This window comes from Dermochelys coriacea, chromosome 7 (assembly GCF_009764565.3).
Source record: "Dermochelys coriacea isolate rDerCor1 chromosome 7, rDerCor1.pri.v4, whole genome shotgun sequence".
NCBI lineage: Eukaryota > Metazoa > Chordata > Testudines > Dermochelyidae > Dermochelys > Dermochelys coriacea.
Window position 1 is genome coordinate 112,216,690 of NC_050074.1, and position 21,988 is coordinate 112,238,677.

General features: G+C 43.0%; 1 protein-coding gene across 1 annotated transcript in view; it reads left to right on the top strand.

Moving 5' to 3' along the window:
- Nucleotides 1-980: 980 nt before the first annotated feature.
- The window catches only part of HSPA12A (heat shock protein family A (Hsp70) member 12A), an 84,962-nt gene continuing 63,954 nt past the window's right edge, over nt 981-21,988 (top strand). The window contains exon 1 of the mRNA XM_038411538.2: nt 981-1,391. Coding sequence (XP_038267466.1) covers nt 1,364-1,391 — 28 coding nt within the window. The 5' untranslated portion in view covers nt 981-1,363. The remainder of the gene's footprint in view (nt 1,392-21,988) is intronic.

Consider the following 21,988-nt stretch of genomic DNA (forward strand, 5'->3'; position numbering starts at 1 on the left):
ACTAAGTGTTTCTTCAAATCTCACTCTCTAAACCCAAGGTCCTGGGGCCTGTTTCTGCATTGCCTTGCATCTTGTGTGGTCATTTACACTGCTGCCAAATGGATATAATTGTTGCACAATCAGAATTGGTAACATTAACACCCATTTTGGATTTACTTACTATGGGTGTGAATAACCACACAGGACACAAGGTACTGGAGGGTCAGGCCAATGGAGTTTCAGGAGAACTTTTTCTTCTACTAAAATGTTTGTTTCCATGGTAGGAAAGTAGCCCTAATTTTATTTTCTTGCTTCTAAGGGACTCTTATCTAATGTTGGCAACTCATGATTTTAGCATGAGACATGAAATATTTGATTTTCTTGAATCCCCAGCTCATGGAGTCAGGTGATTATTTCAGTTTCTTGGTTTTCATTAGGAAAAAAATGAAAGTAACTTTCTAGCCCTTATGGCTGTGAAGAAGCCTTTGAAGATGTCTCAGGTGCTCGCTAAAGGCCTGAAAGCAAACATATACACATTCAAAAATCATGAGATTTAAAAACATGCAGGGCTGGCAATGCACTTTGTCACAGAAAACGCAAAGCCAAATACTCTGTGCGTCTTTTGCAAATGACATTTGCCCTAACTCCAGCTCCCTATTGCAGTGGCGGTGTTTTTTTCTGCGCACAAAGGGCCAGTCCGTGCTATAAGCCGCGCGCTCCAGCCTCCAACCACTCAGCCATGGGCAGGGTGCTTAGTCTGGAACTAGCCTCATGACGCTGTCAGCTTCATTTGCGCCCCGAAAGCGACGGCAATGACCACGAAAGACCCAGTGGTTTGAGCATTGGCCTGCTAAACCCTGGGTTGTGAGTTCAATCCTTGAGGGGGGGCCATTTAGGGATCTGGGGCAAAAATTGGGGATTGGTCCTGCTTTGAGCAGGGGGTTGGACTAGATGACCTCCTGAGGTCCCTTCCAACCCTGATATTCTATGATTCTATGATTCATTCAAAGCCAGGCTGGATCCGTCCCTCCCCTGAGCTTCTCCATCATTTAGCAGCTCCATAAGCGATGCTGTCAGTTGCAGCCCGGGGTGCCCTGCGGGAGGGGAGGGGAGAGCGAGCGCACGCTTGCAGGGGAGGGGCTCTGCAGCAAGCTGAGCAGTCCCAGCCCTGCAGCCCGCAGCAAAGGCTTCTGAGCACTGGGGTCAAACGCTGAGCCGGCTCCCCTGCGCCGCCTGTGGGAAGGCGCTAGGAGGGAGGGAAGAAGGAGCGAAGCCTCGGCCGGGCTCAGGAGGAAGCCGCAGCCGGCGATGGCTCAGGCTGCCGCGTGAGGCTGCTGGGCTCCGGCGGCAGGACGGAGAGAGGGGCGAGAGGCGGCTCCAAGCCATGGCCGAGCCGGAGGGCGGCAGCGCAGGTAGGAGGAACCGCCTTCCCTTGCGCCTGCGGCGGGGGAGCCCCGGCCGGCCACGCGCCGGCCCCCCCCCGCGAAGCGGGAAACCTGCCCGGGCCGGCGCCTGGGGCTGTGGCTCACCTCAGCCTGGGCAGCACGGGGCCGGGCGCGCGCGTGGGGCTCTGCAGGGCGCGCGCGCGCGCGCGCGGAAGGACGCCGGCTGCGGGAGGCGCCACAGCCGTGGCTCCGCGTGCAGCGGGCTCGAGCCCTCCGCGTGCCTTAGCGCGGACGGCCGCGGGGCGGGGCGGGGCGGGGGCTCAAGCCAGGGCCGCGCGGCTGAGGCTGGGGAGCGCTCCGCGCCCGGCGCGGGGTGGGGATAGTGGCCCGGGGCGGGCTGGAGGCTCCGATACAGTCGCGGAGCGCCGCCGAGCGGTTTTCCCCGGGGCAGCCGCCGGGCTCTCCCGGGCGGGGTGGCCACGCGTCTCCCGAGCCAGCCGCAGTCCGGGACCGAAGAGTTTGAGCCGGACGCGACCCCGGGAGGGGGCCGAGGGGCAGCCGCCGCCGCTCACCCCGCGCGGGCTCCAGGGGGGAGTCCGTGCAGCCGGCCGGGAGGGGGCTGGTGTGGGGGGGGGGAGCCAGGTGACAACACAATGCGGAGGAACGTGATGCCCCCGCTTGCCCGTCCCCGGGCTGCCCCCTCTGCAAGTGGGGCGGGGCGGGGCGGGGCGGGGCCCGCGGCGATGGGACCCCGACAAAGCTGCCAATGCAGCAGCTGTTCCCCAAAGGCATGTACACCCCCCCCCCCCGCTAGCCCAGGCCTCTCTCCCCGTGTCTGCCACTGGCCAGTCTCCTCTCCCAGGATGGGGGTCGGACTCTGGGCAAGGGCACGCGTTGTAGTTCAAGTCAGGTGCTTCTCCGACTGAAATCAAGGGAAGCGGCATCTTAGACTAATAGAGAGGCAGGCCTGTCGGTGCATCGATGTGCTGACCTGGGGTTTGTGATACAGCATCATCTTCCCCGCCCCCTTTGGAGCACATCATATCTTCAGCATCCTGGAGCAGCCAGATAGCTCCAAATCTAAGGAGTCTCAGAGATGGGATAAAACCAGAGGCAGTTTTGCAAAACCTTGTGTATGGGGCTTTGACTTTGTAAAATCAAAAACAGGAGCTGTTCTGGGTCTCCTTTTATCCAGATCAGGAGGATTCTAATAATTTTAAAAAATATTGGTCCATTTGAAATTACAGTGCATAGGAATAAAACAATGATGTTTTGGGGGGCAAGGAACTGCCTTGTGTATGCATCTGTCTGTAAAGGGTGCCAGCACAGTATGGTTATTATCAGACTGCAAAAAATAATTATAGGGGAATAAAATATAGCCAGTGTGATGTACTTGCTTCTTCTCCATATGGCTGCTGCAGAGGTTTGAAAACATTGTAACTTTGAATTCCAGTCTCTGCACAAATAAAATTCTAGATGATGATGTAGAGAGAAATAAAGGACTGGGTTTATATGGTATTAGCATGTGGCTTAGAGGAGAATATTCCCGAATGAAGTCGTTCAACTGCAATGCATCTTAAATGGGAATGTCCGAGAACATCCATTTTGAAAACTGTAGAACAGAACATTATTTGAAAAACTAGTTGAATCTTAAAGTTATCTGCTTTGCTTTTTTGTTGCTTTGCTTGCCAAGAGTTGCTGGGAACTCCAATACTCCCCTTCCCCTCATGTATATTATTATTTTTTTTTAAATAAAGGCTCTAATGATTTGTGTCTCTGGCTTGATGAAGTTAACTATAATGTTATAGCAGACAGCTATAGACAAAGGGAAGAGTAGAAAGCAGATTCACCCATCTGTTAGATGACAGTATATTACATATTTTTACACATAGTTAATTGCAAATCTGGTGTATTGCAATGTTGAAATTAAATGGTCCAAGGAAGAACCTAAGCAGGAAGGATTCCACTATAAGAAAGACTATGATATAGCAAAGTAACGATTTGTCATACTAGACATGCTTACATCTTTTGTAGTCTATAGAACACTGAAACAGTTGGAGAAAAAGGAATCTGAAAAAAAAATACTGCTAAATGAGAGTATGTATATTGGTAGTGTTAGGGCTGCAAAAATGTATAGCAGGGTAGTGTGCTGCAAAAATGACACACACTATGTAAAATAGCAAAATGCTGTATGCGCCAGCAGTTAATCATTTTTATGGCTACAAGAAGCACAGCATTGCAGTATTTGCAGTTTGGCTCTCATGAGCATGACTAATTTTATTCACAGAAACTGTTGTGTTAAAGCTTTAATAATACTATTTTAAATAAATATAAACCATTGGTTCATATTCAAATGACATCAATTTAGCAGATAAGTTTGTTTTTTTGTAATTTTTTTTTTAACAGTACACAGTGTGATAAGCTTTTAACCTGAATGTATAGCACATTTTAGCCCATGAACCAGACCCTGCCCTGTGCTAGGATGACATTTTGCTTCTCCACTGATGCAAAGTTTCCCTAAAGCCTATCAGGCCCCAGAGGATCTGTCCTACACTGGGTTTATGGAAAATAGGTCCTGTCAAACTAACTTAAGTTTTTTTGATGGGATTACAAGTTTGATTGATAAAGGTAATAATGTTGCTGTTATATATTTAGACTTCTTAAAGTATTTGACTTAGTACAACGTTTTGATTAAAAAATTAGAATGATACAAAATTAACAGGCACTCATTAAATGGATTAAAAACTGGCTAGTTGATAGATCTCATTCTGTAGCTCACGAAAGCTTATGCTCAAATAAATTTGTTAGTCTCTAAGGTGCCACAAGTACTCCTTTTCTTTTTTGCAAATACAGACTAACACGGCTGCTACTCTGAAACAGGTCTCAATATAGAATTGTAAATGTGGAATAGTCATCAAGCAGGTATGTTTCTAATGGGGTCCCTTAGAGATCGGTTCTTGGCCCTACCCTATTAAACATTTTTTATCAATGACCTGAGAATATAAAATCACCACTAATAAAGTTTGCAGATGGCACAAAGATTAGAGATTGGTGAGTAACGAAGAGGACAGGTCACTGTTACAGAGAAATCAGAATTGCTTGGTAAGTTGGGCACGAGCAAACTACATGCATTTGGATATACTAAATATAAATGTATACATCCAGGAACAAAGAAAGTAAGCCATACTTACAGGATGGGGGACTTCTGGGAATCAATGACTCTGAAAATCATTTGGGGGTTGTGGCAGATAGTCAGCTGAACGTGAGCTCCCAGTGTGACACTGGCCAGAAAGGCTAATGGTATTGGTGGATGCATAAACGGGGGAATCCTAAATAGGAGTAGAGGTTATTTTACCTAAATATTTGGCACTGGTGTGACCGCTGCTGGAGTACTGTGTCCACAGTTCAAGAAGAATGTTGATAAATTGGAGAAGGTTTGGAGAAGAGCAACAAGAATGATGAAAGGATTTGAAAACGTGCCAAGACTCAAGGAGCTCAACCTATTTATCTTAAAGAGAAGGTTAAGGAGTCACTTGATCACAGCCTATAAGTACCTTCACTGGGAACAAATATTTGATAATAGGCTCTTCTCGGGCAATTTTAAAATCAAGATTGGATTTTTTTTTTCCAGATATGCTGTAGTTCAAAAGAATTTTGGTGGGGAAGTTCTATGGCCTGTTATGCAGGAAATCAGACTAGATGATCACAATGGTCCCTTTTGGCTTTGGAATCTGTGAACATAGGGGCATACTCAGATGGTATAGATCTGATGTAACAGCCCCTATTCCCCCACACTCTGAGCCAATGTAGCGACGGTGGCTAAGGTATCCCTACACCACAGCTATCCCCAGGAGCTGGCGTAACCTCTTTGGGACATGGACTGTCACTGCAAGTTAGAGCAGCTTTTATGCAGGAGGACAGGACTGTTGCCTCAGGTGCATCAAATCTGGCCCCATAACTGTAAAAGGTGGAATTTGAATCCATTCAGTTCTCTCACAACGTCATTTTTATTCAGATTAGGATAATACATTTTAAAAGATTTTAATGACATTCATCACCCCCATCATTTTTTGTTGAGTGTTTGTTTTGCGTGATCACAGATTTCCTCAGTTGAGGTTCTCATGTGACTTGCCAGCGTCAGCTTCTCATTGTATTGGGCATGTTGCTGTCAACTTCGATTCCCATTATGGGCTTCACCTCTCCTGCTGCATTAGGTTCAGGCTTCTGGTCCTTTCCTTCAAGGCTGTGCATAACTCCTCTCCTGGCCACATGCCTGATTTTGTTTTCCCCAGTTCCCTATGCCAGGGGTGCTCAACCTTTTTTCTTTCTCAGCCCCCCCCCCGCTATAAAAACTCCATGGCCCGCCTGTGCCACAACAACTCTTTTTCTGCATATCCAGTAGATTCAAAGCCAGGGCTGGTATTTGGAGGTAGCAAGCAGGGCAATTGCCACAAAGCAATGTTCCTTGGGCTTCAGTTTCAGTCCAGGGTGATGGGGCTTTGGCTTCAGCCCCGGGCCCCAGTGAGTCTAATGCTGGCCCTGCTGTCTGGCTTATTTTGGCAGACCCTCTGAAACCTGCTCGCGGACCCCCAGTGGAACCCGGACTCCTGGTGGAGAACCACTTCCCTGTGCCATACCAAGCCTCTATCACAACCACTCCCTTTGTATCCTCCCCATTCTTTTTCTCATCTTGCATGGTGTTCCCTACTCTCTTCCTGTGCACCAAACAACCCCCCCCTCTGCTCATTCAAATCCACCCTTAAAACACTGTTTTTCTGCAAAGGCGTGCAGCGTGACCGGTGAACGGTTCCAGCACTTCCTTACTATCACACTGGTATCCCGTCCACTTTCAGTACGTGTCTGGTTTCTTCCATGCAGTATGAGCTAAACTCATCACTGACGTTACTCTGACTTCAGTGGAGGAACTCCAGGCAGAAAATCAGCCCTGTAGGTGGGATTTCCAAAAATAGTGTTAGCCTAACTCTAACAGTGGGAGTTTTACTCTTGACTTCAGTGAGACGTAGAATTAGTCTCCTATTAAGTGTTTTTGAAAATCCCTCTCTGTCTATACTAGATTGTATGCTCTGTAGAACAGAGGCCATGAATATTTGTATGTTTACACTGTGCTAAGGTCACTCTTGGTCTCAAATAATTATGGAAAGCACGAATAGAAGAAAGCAGTTTCATGTAAGTGCACAGTTTTGAGATTAGGAGAGGAAAGATCTTAATCCATTGACATACTGTTCTGTAAACTGTTAGCAAATTTTGTGAGGAAACTGTTGGGCTGTATTTCCTTTTTTTTTTTTTTTAATGTAAATTTAATTTGACAGTTGCCACAAGTTTGCAGGTAAGTACCTTGCACCTCTTTGTTAAATGCTACGTTTTGACCTATTTGTCTCTTCATAATTATTTACTTATTTATTAGGCTTTGTATAGCATTCATCAGCTTTCCATCTAACAACCTCATTAGATTAAAAAAGCTAAATCGAGGTTGCTGACTGACACTCAGGTCTGTTCAGCTTGAATTCACCAACAGGAAAGAGGGTAGAGTGTCAGGCAGAACTAATATGAGAGAGTTCTAAAACTCTTAAATATACGGGCCCCGATCCCGGAGTGCACGATGCAGCCACTTTGCACGAGCACTCTGGTGCACTCTAAATAATGGGGATATGGCCCTTGGGGGAGAGGTGTCACCATAACATAGGGGAAATCTGAAGTACAGTAATTCCTCACTTAACGTTGTAGTTTGGTTCCTGAAAAATGTTACTTTAAGCAAATCCAATTTCTGCATAAGAATTAATGTAAATCGGGTGGGGGCTAGATTCTAGGGAAACTTTTTTTGCCAGACAAAAGACATTATATACATGTAGAGTATAAGTTTTAAATAATTTTAAACAATTTAATATTGGACTCCCTAGTGATAATTGTGAAGCTTGGTTGAGGCAGGGGTGTAGTGGGGTTGGGGTGTGGGGCTTTGCCCCACTCTGCCTGCCTGGAGCTCCTGCCAGGGAGCGGGGTCAGGACGTGGGGGCTTGCCCTGCTCCGCCCGCCCGGCGTTCCAGCCGGGAAGTGGGGTCAGGGCGTGGGAGCTCCCCCTGTTCCACCCACCCAGCACTCCTGCCAAGGAGCGGGGTCGGGGGTTGCCCGCTCCCGGGCTGGAATGCCGGGCAGGGGGAGTGGAGTAAGCCCCCACGTCCTGACCCCGCTCCCTGGCAGGAGCTCCAGGCAGGCGGAAAGAGGCAAGCCAAACAACCTTATAACAGAACATTGCGCAACTTTAAATGAGTATATTCTCTAAGAGATCAGCAATCTAATAACGAAACAAAGTTAACCGGGATGACTTTAAGTGAGGAGTTACTGTATTGGGCTTCCGTAACATTCCTGTGGCTGGTGTTTCTGTGTCCTGGTGACTATCAGCTGCCATAAGTGCTCCTGGGAGCCTTCCTTCTGCTCTACACTGGGTCAGGGCAGCCTCAGGATGGGGGGAGGGGGATACAATGGGTACCTTTGAATCTGTCCCTCAGATGTGCCGAGCACTCCTCTGCTGTAGCTGAGGATCAGACCAACAGAGTCTGTTCCTACCAGCTGTGCTCATAGGAATACATTTTACTCAGTCCCACTGAAGTGAACTGGAGTATTCACTTGATTAAGATTTACGCTCAAGAGCAAAATCAATGAGTAGATCAGACTCATACTTTGGTTAAAAAAGAATGATATTATGATATGACTGCTGATAAATATTCACATTTGCTATGGTGATGAGTGGCATAGTAATGCATATATGTAAGACAGATAAAATAAATGGAAGCTTTTCATTATACCACAAGTATTTTTAAAACAGATAATGCAGTGTTTTAAAAGTAGGATTGCCACAGTGAACTGGTAATGGTTGATAAATGGATATTGTAACAGGAAATTCCTCCCAAATTAAGTTCAGAGGGTTTTTAAAAAATGTTATCACATAACAGAAAAGTAAAATGCAGTCAGTCTAAAAATAGAATGCACTAAAATACTCTTTACAAAATGAATCTAAAGGACAGGAGAGAGAGCTCTCAGCACAGAGGGCCTTTGTTCTTGTCTCCCGAGTAGCACTATTTAGGACTGCATAAGGGTGGGTCAAGGACGTATGAGAATTGCTTTTGGAAGTTGCTGGGTCCGATTCTCCACTGCCTTGCGTCCTGTGTACCATATGGGTCAGGCAGTGTGTTACAGTAGCCACTTCCCACTTACTGGCTCAGATCGTTGGCTTCATTATGGCTGATTTGCACGGTTGTGGTGTCACAGCAGCTTTAAAGCCAGTTAACTGAGATTATAACTTTGAGCAACCTTGAGGCCGTGATAAATTACATCAGGGTCTAAATTGACTCTCTGCAGCTCCAGAATCCCGCAGCCACAAAAGTGGCTTAGAACCATCTGTCCCTCCCCTAGCTCTCACCCCTATGCCTTCAGCATTGAGCACAACTTGGTCACTGCAGAGGACGTGACACTTTGCACAGGTGAAAATGACTATATATAGCATGCAAGACAGTGAAGAATTAGGACCAAAGCCAGGAAGACAGCTTTATTGGCCCTTTAGAGCCACTGTGACAGCTCAAAGGCTCTGGATTTGGGGCCAGAATCTGATTTTAAGACTACAAAGCAGAGCTTACCCAACACCACTGGAAATTCCCTACTCACAGCTATATTTAAGAGAGAATCCTTAACAGTAACATTCCACATGTTAAGAGTCAACTCTGTATCTTTTCTCTCTTCCATTGTTGGCCACACACACTATTTTTTCCAGCAGCAATTCTCCAAAGATCCAGGAGCCAAGGCCCACAGACTCTAAAGCAGTGGTGGGTAACCTGTGGCCCACAGGCTGCATACAGCCCATCAGGGTAATCTGATTGCAGGCTGTGAGACAGCTTGCTGACGTTGACCATCCGCAGGCATGGTCCCCAGAGCTCTCAGTGGCCATGGTTTGCCGTTTCCAGCCAATGGGAGCTGCGGCGGGCTGCAGGTTGCCCACCACTGCTCTAAAGGGTTGTTCTGTATATCTTTGTTGAACTTTTAAGTTATTTTAAAATTGCTAGAAGGACCTTTAAAAGGTTTGGGGTTCAGATAAGCATCCAGAACTGTACACTTTGTGGATGCCATCATCCCATCCATGAAGACCCATATTCCTCCATCCCCAAAACTCCCTCAATGAACTGTCCTACCTGCAGTTGCCTTTTTGGAAGAGAAGACCTAGAGACCTACTATTTATTACCTTTTAGTGGAGGAATAATGTGGGGAAATCTGTACCATGCCCCACAGCATCTTCTGGCAGCATCACTTGCATTCTCTCACCTTCTGGGGATTTAGATCATCTATCTCACAATCTTACTCTCTCTGCTGGCGTTTGGATACCACTCACCCACACCCTGTCTCCACTGGAAGATGGGAATGTATAGTGCATGTTATTCACCGACTCTCTCTCTATTGGGAGAATCTCCAGTTCCTTGTACCATCCAGTGTTCCCCATGCTGCCCTCTTTCATGGCCTTATGTCACGCGACATCAGGTATTGGCATCCTTTTTCTTGGGAGTGGGTGGAGAAGTGGGCCTATCCCTGTTCACTGTAGGGACTGGGCTGGTTGTCTGTAATGCCAAGTATGAGCGCTTAAATATCACCATTTCTTTAAAATGTTCTTGATGTCCTATACTACTGAGTTGGGTGGGAAATGCATTCCTGGTCTGCCTGGGAAGTGATCTGTTGCATTTCATCTTAGCTGTCTCCACTCTTAAAGATTTAAATAGCTGTGGTTTTACCAGACTGGCAGTTAGCCCCATTTCCCTGTGCCAAATAGATCTAACAAATCTAACTCCTCTTTCTTAAGTTTCCATGGATACCTTGAAGAGTGCACACACTGTAATCAAAACAGTAGGGAGTACAGTTTACAAAAGCTTCCAGTATTGTCCTCATGGAACTGTTACGTTCAAGAAATAGCTCTTCATAATAGCTCTCCCACTTAGTCAGCTCTGTTCCTCTTATGTTTTTAGTCTTATCAAGTCCTTTGCATCTCCCACCTGTAGAGATGTAACTTTCATCTGAGTACTCAATGTTTAGTCGATAACTTTTGCCTGATTCAAAACTTGATGGCTAATATAGCTAAGGCACTTGGATACTACAGTGATGGGGCAATACAAGAACCTACTTAGGCATGTCTTGGGCCTTGTCTACACTACTACTTAAGTTGATTGTAAGTTACGTTGCTCAGGAGTATGAAAAAGCCACCCCTCTGAGCGACATAACTTACATTGACTTAATGAGATGTCTTCGCTGCGCTATGTTGGCAGGAGATGCTCTCCCACCGACATAGCTTCCGCCTCTCGTTGAGGTGGATTAATTACGTCAACTGGAGAATGTGCTCCCGTCGACATAGTGCATCTTCATTCAACATGCTAAATTGACGCCTCTGCATCAATTGCAGCAGCGCCGATTTAGCGTGATAGTGAAGACAAGTCCTTGGTTTGTAATATACAACGGTTTGGAGTTACAACAGTTTCATGGAGAATTCTTCCATGTGTCTTAAAGGTCTGCTGTCTTCTGCCATTGCATCATATTTTCAAATGTAGTCCTTTTTCTTCTGGGATCTAGAGCTATTAATACTACTTGTTACCAAAAAATCCAGTTGCTGAAACATTTTCAGTATCATAAACAGGCAATAAAGGTAAATAGGTTAGTTCTTGTTTTAGCTATGAGATATCACCTAGATACTAACCCACTAATCCTAGTCTACAGACTCACTGTTGGCTCTGCCAATGAATGTTGAAATTTAACACCATCCTTGTCATTCTCCAACTGCTGACAATCTCTTATTTCCTCATCTGTGAGCAAATGTAGGACTTTTAGCCTTGTAGAATATCAAGGGCTTTACTGATAACACTCAGTACCATGTGACCATCTGTTTGTTTATTTATTGCTTTTCACAGTCGGACTTTTCCATATTACCCTGTTCTCCCTTTCTCCTATAATCTTTTTGATTTTGTTTGGATTCAAGATCATCTTTGGTATTCTTAAAAAGAAAAGGAGTACTTGTGGCACCTTAGAGACTCTAAGGTGCCACAAGTACTCCTTTTCTTTTTGCGAATACAGACTAACACGGCTGCTACTCTGAAACCTTTGGTATTCTTAAAAATTGTGAAAAGGAAAATGTTTCTCAATACAATGCACATTTAAAGAAACAAAAGTCATTGGAGTCTTCCTGTTTAGTGAATGACAAGAGTTTTTGTGTGAATCTAACAATCATGGTGAAAGCTGAGTAAGTGACTATTCAACCAAAGATAGTAAACAATACATCCAGAGTAGTTTCCTGTTTGTTCACATTAGATGTATTTTCTATACCTAATTTCTTGCTTAATATGTAATGCCTCAAGTCAGGAAGAGCTCTGTGTAGCTCAAAAGCTTGTATCTTTCATCGACAGAAGAAGTTGGTCCAATAAAATATATTACCTCACTCACCTTGTGTCTTTAATATCTTTGGACCAACATGGCTACAATAACACTGCATATATTTATAGCAACTGTAGCAAAGTTCCTCCTCTACCTTGGTGGGTCTTGCGCTTATTGGCGGATTTGCTCGCCTTGGAGCTTCACGGCAGCCCTCAGTTTGGCAGTTTTCGTGAACCCACAGTCCAGGTCAGCTCCTCCTGTGTCTGACCAGGAGTTGGGAGGTTTGGGGGGAACCTGGGCCCGCCCTCTACTCCGGGTTCCAGCCCAGGGCCCTGTTGAATGCAGCTGTCTAGAGTGCCTCTTGGAACAGCTGTGTGACAGCTACAACTCCCTGGGCTACTTCCCCATTGCCTCCTCCCAACACCTTCTTTATCCTCATCATAGGACCTTCCTCCTCATGTCTGATAATGCTTGTACTCCTCAGTCCTCCAACAGTATGCATTCTCTCTCAGCTCCTAGCGCCTCTTGCTTCCAGCTCCTTACACGCGCACCACAAATTGAAGTAAGCTCTTTTTTAAACCCAGGTGCCCTGATTAGCCTGCCTTAATTGATTTTAGCAGCTTCTTGATTGGCTGCAGATGTTCTAATCAGCCTGTCTGTCTTAATTGTCTCCAGAAAGTTCCTGATTGTTCTGGAACCTTCCCTGTTACCTTATCCAGAGAAAAGGGACCTAACTTAACTTGGGGCTAATATATCTGCCTTCTATTACTCTCCTGTAGCCATCTGGCCTGACCCACATAACCCAGGTTTGCATGGCACTTTATAGACATGGAAAAAAAACAAGGTCTTTGTCCTGAAAAGCTTGCAATATAAGCCATTTGGATGATACGATGAGAGATGGAATGAGGAGAATGAACATCAGGAAACAGCGCTTAGGAGAGGATAGTTTTTACACAGAATCTGGATTCTGTTTCTTTGTGTTTTCTATGGGGGGGGGGGAAGAGGAGGTTTTTTATGAAGATGTGGGCAAAGGTTTGTTTGCGGGCAAAAGTAGGTTTGCTTTTTATGAAGATGCGGGCAAAGGTAATGCCTGATAGGAGATTATTAGTTCAGGGACGCCAGCAGGAAGCAAGTTTGAGGAAGGAGTTTTCAGGAGGAAAAGGAGGATGCTTGGTGCGCAGAAAAGGTGCCAGGCATAGGGTACTGTATGACAACAGGTGTGAGTGGGAGATGGCAAAGGAGGAGCGTGATTGTTCTTTTTCATCCAGCCTCCAAGGTGTCACTGGGCTGAATTCTGTGTTTCTTCAAGAAGACAAGATCTCGAGAGGGTGAAATTCACCTCTGAGCAGCATGCCAATGCAAACCCAGTGGCCCGCTTAAACTCTGATTAAGTTAGCTATCTACACAGGGTTATCACCCATAGCAAATAATTGAGGTTGTACAAATCCAGAGTTCTTTGTGGTAATGACAATATAAAACTGAAAAGATCTTGAGAATACTAGATGGAAAAAGCACAGATGTGGCTCCCTGGTAGAGTCATAAAAATGATCCGAAGCAGAGTAGTTATAAGAAACCGGAAAAGACATTGGTTCTAGTAAGACAAATTTTATTTGTAGACATTTACTTCAACTGTGCAGATATCTTTGCCTTTAACAAACTATTACAGTGCTCTAAATGCTATCACTGAGATTGCATAGCAGCATTCTGACTGATTGATTATTATGAAAAGTTAACAGAAAACCTAGATTTGGAATGGTCATTAGCTGGGGCAATCTCCATGGAAGTGAAAGGTATTGCACTCTTCAAGAAATAAGGTGGGAAACCTGCTGATGTTTAAAATAAAGTACCTTACCCTGTTTTCATTGAAGTTAGTAGCAACACTCTCGTTGACTGCACTGAGAGCAGAAAATATTTATTTTTTATGCTGAATATGGGGTTCATTTCATTTATATATTGAAATGTTTTTAAATGTGTTTTTAATTTTTGTATTTCTATTTCTTTTTGATTTTCCTTTTTTACTTTCAAAGCATTTTTGTATCTGCACTAAAATCCTCCAGGCTGTAGATTGTTCCAGGTTTTTGTGACACTTTTTTGTAAGCTTTGACATTTTGTTTTCAATCTTGTGTTTAAGGTGAGGTAGTATCCCAGCAATATTTTACTTTGTTTTGTCCAGCTGTGTTGTTTCCCAATATGTAAATCCTGCATTTCCTGTTGTGCAAACATCACTGACAATGTGAAATATGCAGACCACCAAGCTTTGCTTTCAGGAAAATTCTCTAGATCGTTAAAATGAGTTTAAAGAGTTCTGAATTGCACTTGGTACTTACTTTACTGTGAGACCCAATGGTCTAGAGGATTGAGCACTGGACTTGGGAGTTCGGGGTGACTGAGATTCTGTTCCTGGCACCTTCACTAACCTGCTGTGTGATCATTTGAACTCTCTGGGCTTTTGCTCCCACTTTTTAATCTGTCTTGTCTTTTTATGTCTGTCTGTTGTTTTTTGGAACAATTTAATTCCATCACGTGAAGTCTTTGAATAAGATAGGATGTCTTTCTAAAAATATGTTCTATCTAGCTCAGCCAGATATGGGTTTCATGCAGAAGCTACTGGGTCAAATTCTATGGCCTGGGTTATGAAGGAAGTTGCACAAGATGATCAGAACGATCCCTTCAGAATTAACATCCACAAAATCTATTTAGATTGTATTCCTGCTGTGGTTTTATCTGGAATAAACAAACACAGAAAGATTTTTAAACAATTATTATTATTAGCATTGCCTTAGAGCCGAGAGGCCCCATTGTGAGAAGTTCTGTACAAACATATAATGAGAGACCAGCCTTGCCCTGAAAAATTTACAAAGGACATTGTTAAAATTTATATGGAATAAGAAAAGATCAAGAGTGAGTGCAGATACTATATACAAATCTATTAAACAGGCTGGACTAGCTGTTCCAAATATTCTGTAAAAAGAAAAGGAGTACTTGTGGCACCTTAGAGACTAACAAATTTATTAGAGCATAAGCTTTCGTGAGCTACAGCTCACTTCATCGGATGAGCTGTAGCTGACGAAAGCTTATGCTCTAATAAATTTGTTAGTCTCTAAGGTGCCACAAGTACTCCTTTTTCTTTTTGCAAATACAGACTAACACGGCTGCTACTCTGAAACCTGTCAAATATTCTGTGGTACTGTCAAGCCAGCCGGTTCAAAGCAGTAGCGGACTGGAGCTTTTTAACCCAGCCAAACACTGGGCCCTTATTGAATAAGAAAATTGGGGCAGTGTAAACATTGCTAGGCTAACATAGATTAATAAAAAATCATGCCATTCAGAAATTGATATACCTCCTTTAGCAAAGGCTACTCCATGTGTTTGTGATTGAACTAGAGTTAAGTTCTCTTTCCTCACCAATGACACCCTTGCACTACTGCTTAAGTAGATTGTATGTTGCTCAGGAGTATGAAAAAGCCACCCCCAAGTGACATAAATTACATTGACACCCTTGCAGATAATCCAGGTCTTAAACCAAATCGTGAACCAGAGAGCTTCAATACACCTGGTTAACTAGCTGTTCAGGAGAGGAACTTTTCTGACTTATTTAGAGATGAAAACTAACTTTAACTGGCCCTCTCTCCCCTGGTACCAGTATTTCAAGTCAGGCATTATGTACCTCAACTTTCTAGACAGTTTTTTGTATAAAACAAGTTTACTTTAATAGGAGTTATGGCATCTGGTCAATTAGGAAACAAAAAAATAGTAACTAATTTATATGAATCTTTGCAAACGACTCTCCTAACAAAAAATGTCCAAATATGACAATCTAGGTGAAGGACTAGGACAAATTGCCCCAGAGGAATGGGGTTTGAGCTGGAAAACAGTACCAGCAACCTCAGTCTATAGCATAATGAAAGAAAATGTCTTTAAGATCCTGTTTTGATGGTACTTCACACCACTCAGGTTAAAAGATATATAGAGATTGAATGGGGATAAATGTGGGAGAAATTGTGGTGAAAGAGCAGCTTTTATTCATATATGGTGGACATGTCCAGGCATTAGAGAGTATTGAGAGGCACTCCATAGCCAAATACCACAAATTGTTGGATATTTACCAAATGATCCTTTGGTAATCCTTTTAGGGCTCCCTAGCTGAAATGGTCACATAACCGAAAAAGAATTAATCCTTGCTGGTAGCTGCTTGGCTATTGGTAGCCTCTCATTGAAAAAGAGAAAAATAGCCCAAGTGTAGAGGAATGGCTCAAAAAATATGGGAGGTTGTGATAATGGAAAAATTAACATGCCAGTTACATATGCAGCAAAATAGAGGACAGATAGAAACTAAGATATTTGGTTACCTTTTATTCAACACTCAGACAAAGCACATTCACCTGCAACAAAACCAGCACACCTGTCTATTTTTTTTTAAATATTAACATTTGATAGCCAAGCCTGGTCTAGTATATAGGTGAGTATATAGGGATTTTAGTCAATTTAATAAAATCTCTAGAAATGACATATTATAGACATTGTAATGATTCTGTAATATGGTAACAGCCTGTTAAATAGAAAAATATGATGGGTATATTCCTGGGTAGTGTCTCTTTAAATAAAAGCTAACTGTTTTAACAATTGTTTTAATATGGTACTATAGCAGATTGTAATTCTTTGTATTGTATCCAGTGGTTTACTACATGAATACAATCCTGTATGCACTTCTTAATAAAGTAACTAAAATTTTAGAAATGCAAAAAAGAAAGAGAGAGCAGAATTGATCGTTTTATTAATTCAGAAGTGGGTGTGAGTTTGAGTAGCAGGCATTTGATATGTATGGCTGCTCCTGCAGAATCATGGTGGGTCCAGCTGACTTTGAGTTTCAAACACTGGGACCCACCACCATAGTAGGGGTTTAGATGTTAAGCAAGGTTTCATTTAGAGGGACTATGTCACAGCCACCCATCCGCAGTTCTTTGTGCTACGACAGTCCTAAGAGTTCCAAATCAGTGTAAGTTCCTAGTTGTTCACCCTCCAGGATGTCAGTACTGGGCTTTATAGGCAGGGGTCCTCCTCACAGATCAGGTTCTGGAAGAGCGTGCTGCTCCCAGGGCCCGAAGCTTTCTTTATGAAATATATTTCTAAAAGGACCACAGTAAGAGCATGAACAACTCCATGCTAGTGATCTGATGGAAATCTTGGGATTCTGTCAGTACCTAATACAAATGCCACGTTTGTTTATGTTTTTAAGTCGCTTCTTTACATCTTTATAAACTGGTGACGTGAGGCACGTTCGATGACGTTCATAAACCTGTTCTGATTGCAGTATATTGTGCTGGTTAGCAGCACGCCCCACCAGCTGAGCTACTGCTTCCATTTGTCTGGAGAAATTCTTATTTAGAAGCCTTTATGCACTTGAAAAAACTTCAGCTTATCTGTTGTCTAAATTTGAGGTTGTGGGGCACCTCCTGCTGGGATTGAATGCCTTGTTATGGCATGCTACTTTGCTGTTGAAGTGAGCGATTTCCCGGATATGTGAGGCAGAAAATCTGGCACTGGTGCCTTATGTATTAAAAAATAAAAAGAGATAAAAGGAGAAAACAAGAAGAAATTGAATCTAATAAAGGAGGAAACAATCTGTGCATTTGGTTAAAATAATTTATACCTAGCATTAGCATCATTTCTATTACTTATGAGTGTAAAGTTATCAATCATTTTTTTTCTTATGGCATTTACAAGCTTACTACGTTGAATTAATCATCTAGGGGAAAATTCCTAAAGACTTCAGAGATTAAGATAAGTGAAATCCCTTAAAGAGAAAGAGAATGACACAGTTATGGGTCCTCTACAATCTATCTTTATGGAGAATTCTATAGAATGTAATGGACAATTATAGCTTTTTCTCTAGCATTTTATTTATATATTTATTTTTGGTTTGAACCATTCTATATAGTTTAATAGAAAACTATTCTCTAGAAAACTACCATTGTCACATTCTATAGGATGGTTAAAAAAGCCAGTAGAAAGGATATTGTTTTCTGTTACATTCTGTAGACTATTAGAATAGTTCCTATAGAATCCTTTTATATTTCCATAGCGCTTTTCTTAAAGGCAAGCACAGTATAATCAGGGAGTTAAGGAAGGCACTGGAGAACTCAGGTACAAGAGGATGGTTAATTCTGAACTTCTTAGCCTTTGTCATTTCCTCTTAGAGCCATATTCTTTTTCTGATGTAGCTTTCGTTGGGTACAGTTTGACAGACAATGAGCAGCAATTCTGAGACTGTGCATATCCTATGGCTATACCTGTGGTGACTAGCTGTTCTGGAATCAAATACTACCAGTAATGAAGCTTTAGTGGGAAGAGTAATACTAGTAACCTCTGCTGCTTTCAACTCCACAAGGTGCTATTGACCCATCCCCATGATGCAGCTGTAGTAGATGGTCCAGCACTGAAATGGCTCCAGTCAATCCTCTCCAACAGGTCCCAGAGAATGAGAGATCCTTCCCCTTCCAAAAAGTCCTCGCCTTCAGAATTCTACAGGGATCCATCCTGTCTCCATTGTCAGCCTCCACATGAGATCATTTGAAGAGGTGGACAAAGGCCACAGGTTCCACTGACAGTTGTATACCAATTGTACCAAGTTGTGTATTTACTTTCCACAGACACAGTTAGTGCCATCACAAGGAGATCAGAATGCCTACAAGAGATCAGAATGCCTAGAAGAACAGCTGGCTCAAACTGAGGTGATGCTGGTAAAAAGGGGAATATCTAGCTATAACCATGTCTTCCCTCTCCATCCTGCCATTTGTCAAAGAAGTCAAAGCCTCAGGGCCACGTTCAACTCACCATTGAGCCGAGATGATGGGGTATTAGTAGTGGAAAAAGCCTTCTCCTATGTGCAGCTTGCTAGGAAAATCTTCCTCTAACACCCAGATGAAGATCTGGCGGTAGTGATCCATGTGACGGTTGCTTTCTGATCAAGTTGTTGGAACTTGCTGTGTTTGGGACTGAACAGGAAAACAGTGCAGGGGCTCCAGCTTGTGCAGAATGTGGCTGCTCATCTCAGTGGGGTTAGCTGCCATTGACACATCTTTCTTATGTACTGCTCTCTCCGCTGCCTTGGCAGAGGGCTTGGTGCTGCCTGAACTCCAAAGCCATCAGTGGGTCAGGATCCAGCTACATCAGTGACCACGTCTCTCTTATTTCATCTTTATCTGGCCAGGAGATTGTGAGGGTTTCTTTCAGATGTGGACTTTGCAATTGTCATCTGTACGTTTGTCACCTCAAAATTAAACAACTGCATTGGACTGCACCTTAAGTCAAGTCTAAAACAGATGTTTGTGCAGACTGGTGCATCATTTATCTAGTGGTTTATCTCTAAGGGACGGACAACACTCTGCTCTGTGATATGCATTGGCTGCGTATTGCTTTCCAGGTGGAGATTAAGGTGTTGGTTTTATTTGATAAGTGACCTGCATGTCATTCTGTCACTGTTGCAGTCAGCTGAGGTTCTCAAGCTAGATACCCTTCAGGATAAAATACAAAGTAAAGACAAGTTGTTTCTATATGCATTATGCCTCTAAATATATAAATATGAATATTAAAAATTTGGCTTCAGTGCATGGGCGAAATAGTCTCCTCTTGTCATGTTCCCAGCATACATGCAAAGATATTAGAGGAAAACATACAGTTGCCTTGCTGGAAGCTTGCAACTTAACACTACTTTATTTCTTAGAATTCAGAACACACAAGAAACAAAAAAAGAAAAGGAGTACTTGTGACACCTTAGAGACAAACAAATTTATTTGAGCATAAGCTTTCATGAGTTACAGCTCACTTCATCGGATGCATTACTTATTCCACTCTATATGGCTAAATTTAGTGCCTTGCATAATGACACATTTCAGAGTAGCAGCCATGTTAGTCTGCATTCGCAAAAAAAAAAGGAGGACTTGTGGCATCTTAGAGACTAACAAATTTATTTGAGCATAAGCTTTCGTGAGCTACAGCTCACTTCATCGGATGCCGAAAGCTTATGCTCAAATAAATTTGTTAGTCTCTAAGGTGCCACAAGTACTCCTTTTCTTTTTGCGAATACAGACTAACATGGCTGCTATTCTGAAACGAGAAACAAAAACAAGCTGCTCCCTAAAACAGAGAAACGCAACTCATCGCACCTTACTGTAAGTTGGTTCTTCTTCAGACCGGGTCATCTAGGCCCAGACCTCACACTTCCCTATAGAGCCCCCAGCCTGGAGGCAGGACCAGAATTTAAAGTGAGAGCTTATAATTTTTACAGTTTTCCATACACCACACTCCTGAGGAGCTGATACACTGAATTATGATCTGAACAAGTTTAAGGAGTTATGGGATAAATTTTTGTAAATAAAAATGAGCAAGAATATAAGGTATTCTTTGCACTGGATGAGGAGGGTGGCAGATACCACACATTTATGGCTTTTCTTCTTTTTTCCTCCTTTCTGTCCTGATTCTCTTTCCACAGCTCTTCCATTTTCCAAGGAGTTCCTTTGAGTCTGTGTATTTTCCCATATTATACATCTGCTGTTTTGTTTTCCCTTCACATGTGGGTGTATGCATGTTTAGATGTGTATACATGTTTATATAGTATGTGTATGTATAGGCATGTTTATATTCTCAAACCATAATAAATGATCAGTAGATATGCAGCACACAGATACCGACAGATAATGTGCTGATTATAATGTGCACATGTGCAGTGTACTTTGCGTGCTAAAATATGGTTGCCAGAGTTTTTGTATCTGAACAAAAATGCAGCCACCATACAAAAATTATTTTGTGGACTAAAGCAATTTCATTTTGATGATGGTGGGTTATACACTGCAACTCTAACTCATACAAGTTATGTTGAAGTCCATGGGACGACTCCCATTAAGGAGAATCTGGCCTTTCGTAGAATATCTAAAAAACTGATCATGTGTTTTGGCTGATCAGCATTTGCAGAGGCACTGTGGTATTAATTTGAATACCAGTGTCGTCTTCTCAACTCCTGCTTCTGGAAGCTCAAAGGTGGAAGTCCATTCTGCCTGTTAGGTACGTGAAACCTCATTCTCCACCTTGTGTCATCTCTTATGTCTCTGCAGTATGAGTCTAAAACAATATAATCCTTCATTGGGTAATATTTTGTACTTGTTTTGCACTGGTGTAAATGACAAACCACGGTGGGAGGCAATGATGGATTGAAGAGTGTATAAATTCTCACTTGGTGTATACAGGGCATCCATATTTCCCCTGTATTGTACTGGGAACAGACAGATGATCACTTGTTGCAACTAATAATCAAGGCTGCCCCTGTGTTTATGTTACCTGGGTAGGATTGTGAAGAAATGCAGTTTAAAGTTTGATGTGCCCTAGTTTTTAAGGCGATAGTGGAACATTCTGGTAAGACAGTCCCTGTGGGTGCTTTGTGAGCATTTGATACACCATATATTCCTGGGATTGATAAAGTACATTTCACCCAGTCCTCTAAGACATGAGAACAGTTACTGCAGCAGCAGCAGGTCTCTTAATGTTTGGAGGGTTAGAGTGGAAGTTCCAAAGGATTTGCAAAGGGATGTGGAGTCACCGTTCCCGCTATGGAGGGGAGAAATTGCTGTGCAATCGGTTAACTTTTACATGTAAAGTGCTGTTAATTTCTCACAAAGGGTTGAGCTCTTGGTCCTCATAGCACTCCCAAGATGCGCAGATGGGCAAATTTCATTTTAAAAGTTAAACTGTTGAGGGTTTATAAGAGCAAGCAAATAAGCTCTAACTTTGTGGGTTCTGTACTCAGCCATGCTCAGATGCATTGCTCTCAAATTTCACAAAACAAAAATTATTCTGAAGCACAGACTTTTTGTGTGTCAAGCTTTGCCCTGGAGGACGTTTTTATCCTAGAGTAATAATCCTTGGGAAACAGAAGTTTAAAATTGGTAAAATGGACTGGCTCCTTCCCATACGAAGTACACTTAAGTACTTTGGGAATTTTGGTGAAAGGGTGTGATGATTTAAATGCACTAAGATATAGTCTATAATAAGAGCTCTCATTTTTATGGGCTGCAGTCATTGATTTATTCATTTATTTATTTTTATTGTTGCTTGAGTCATCTCCTCCCATGGATGCTTTAAACTTCCATTTTCATATTATAGTACTGAGAGAATCTATAGTGCTGCTTTCCTTCTGTTGTATCTTTTGCTCTTTACAC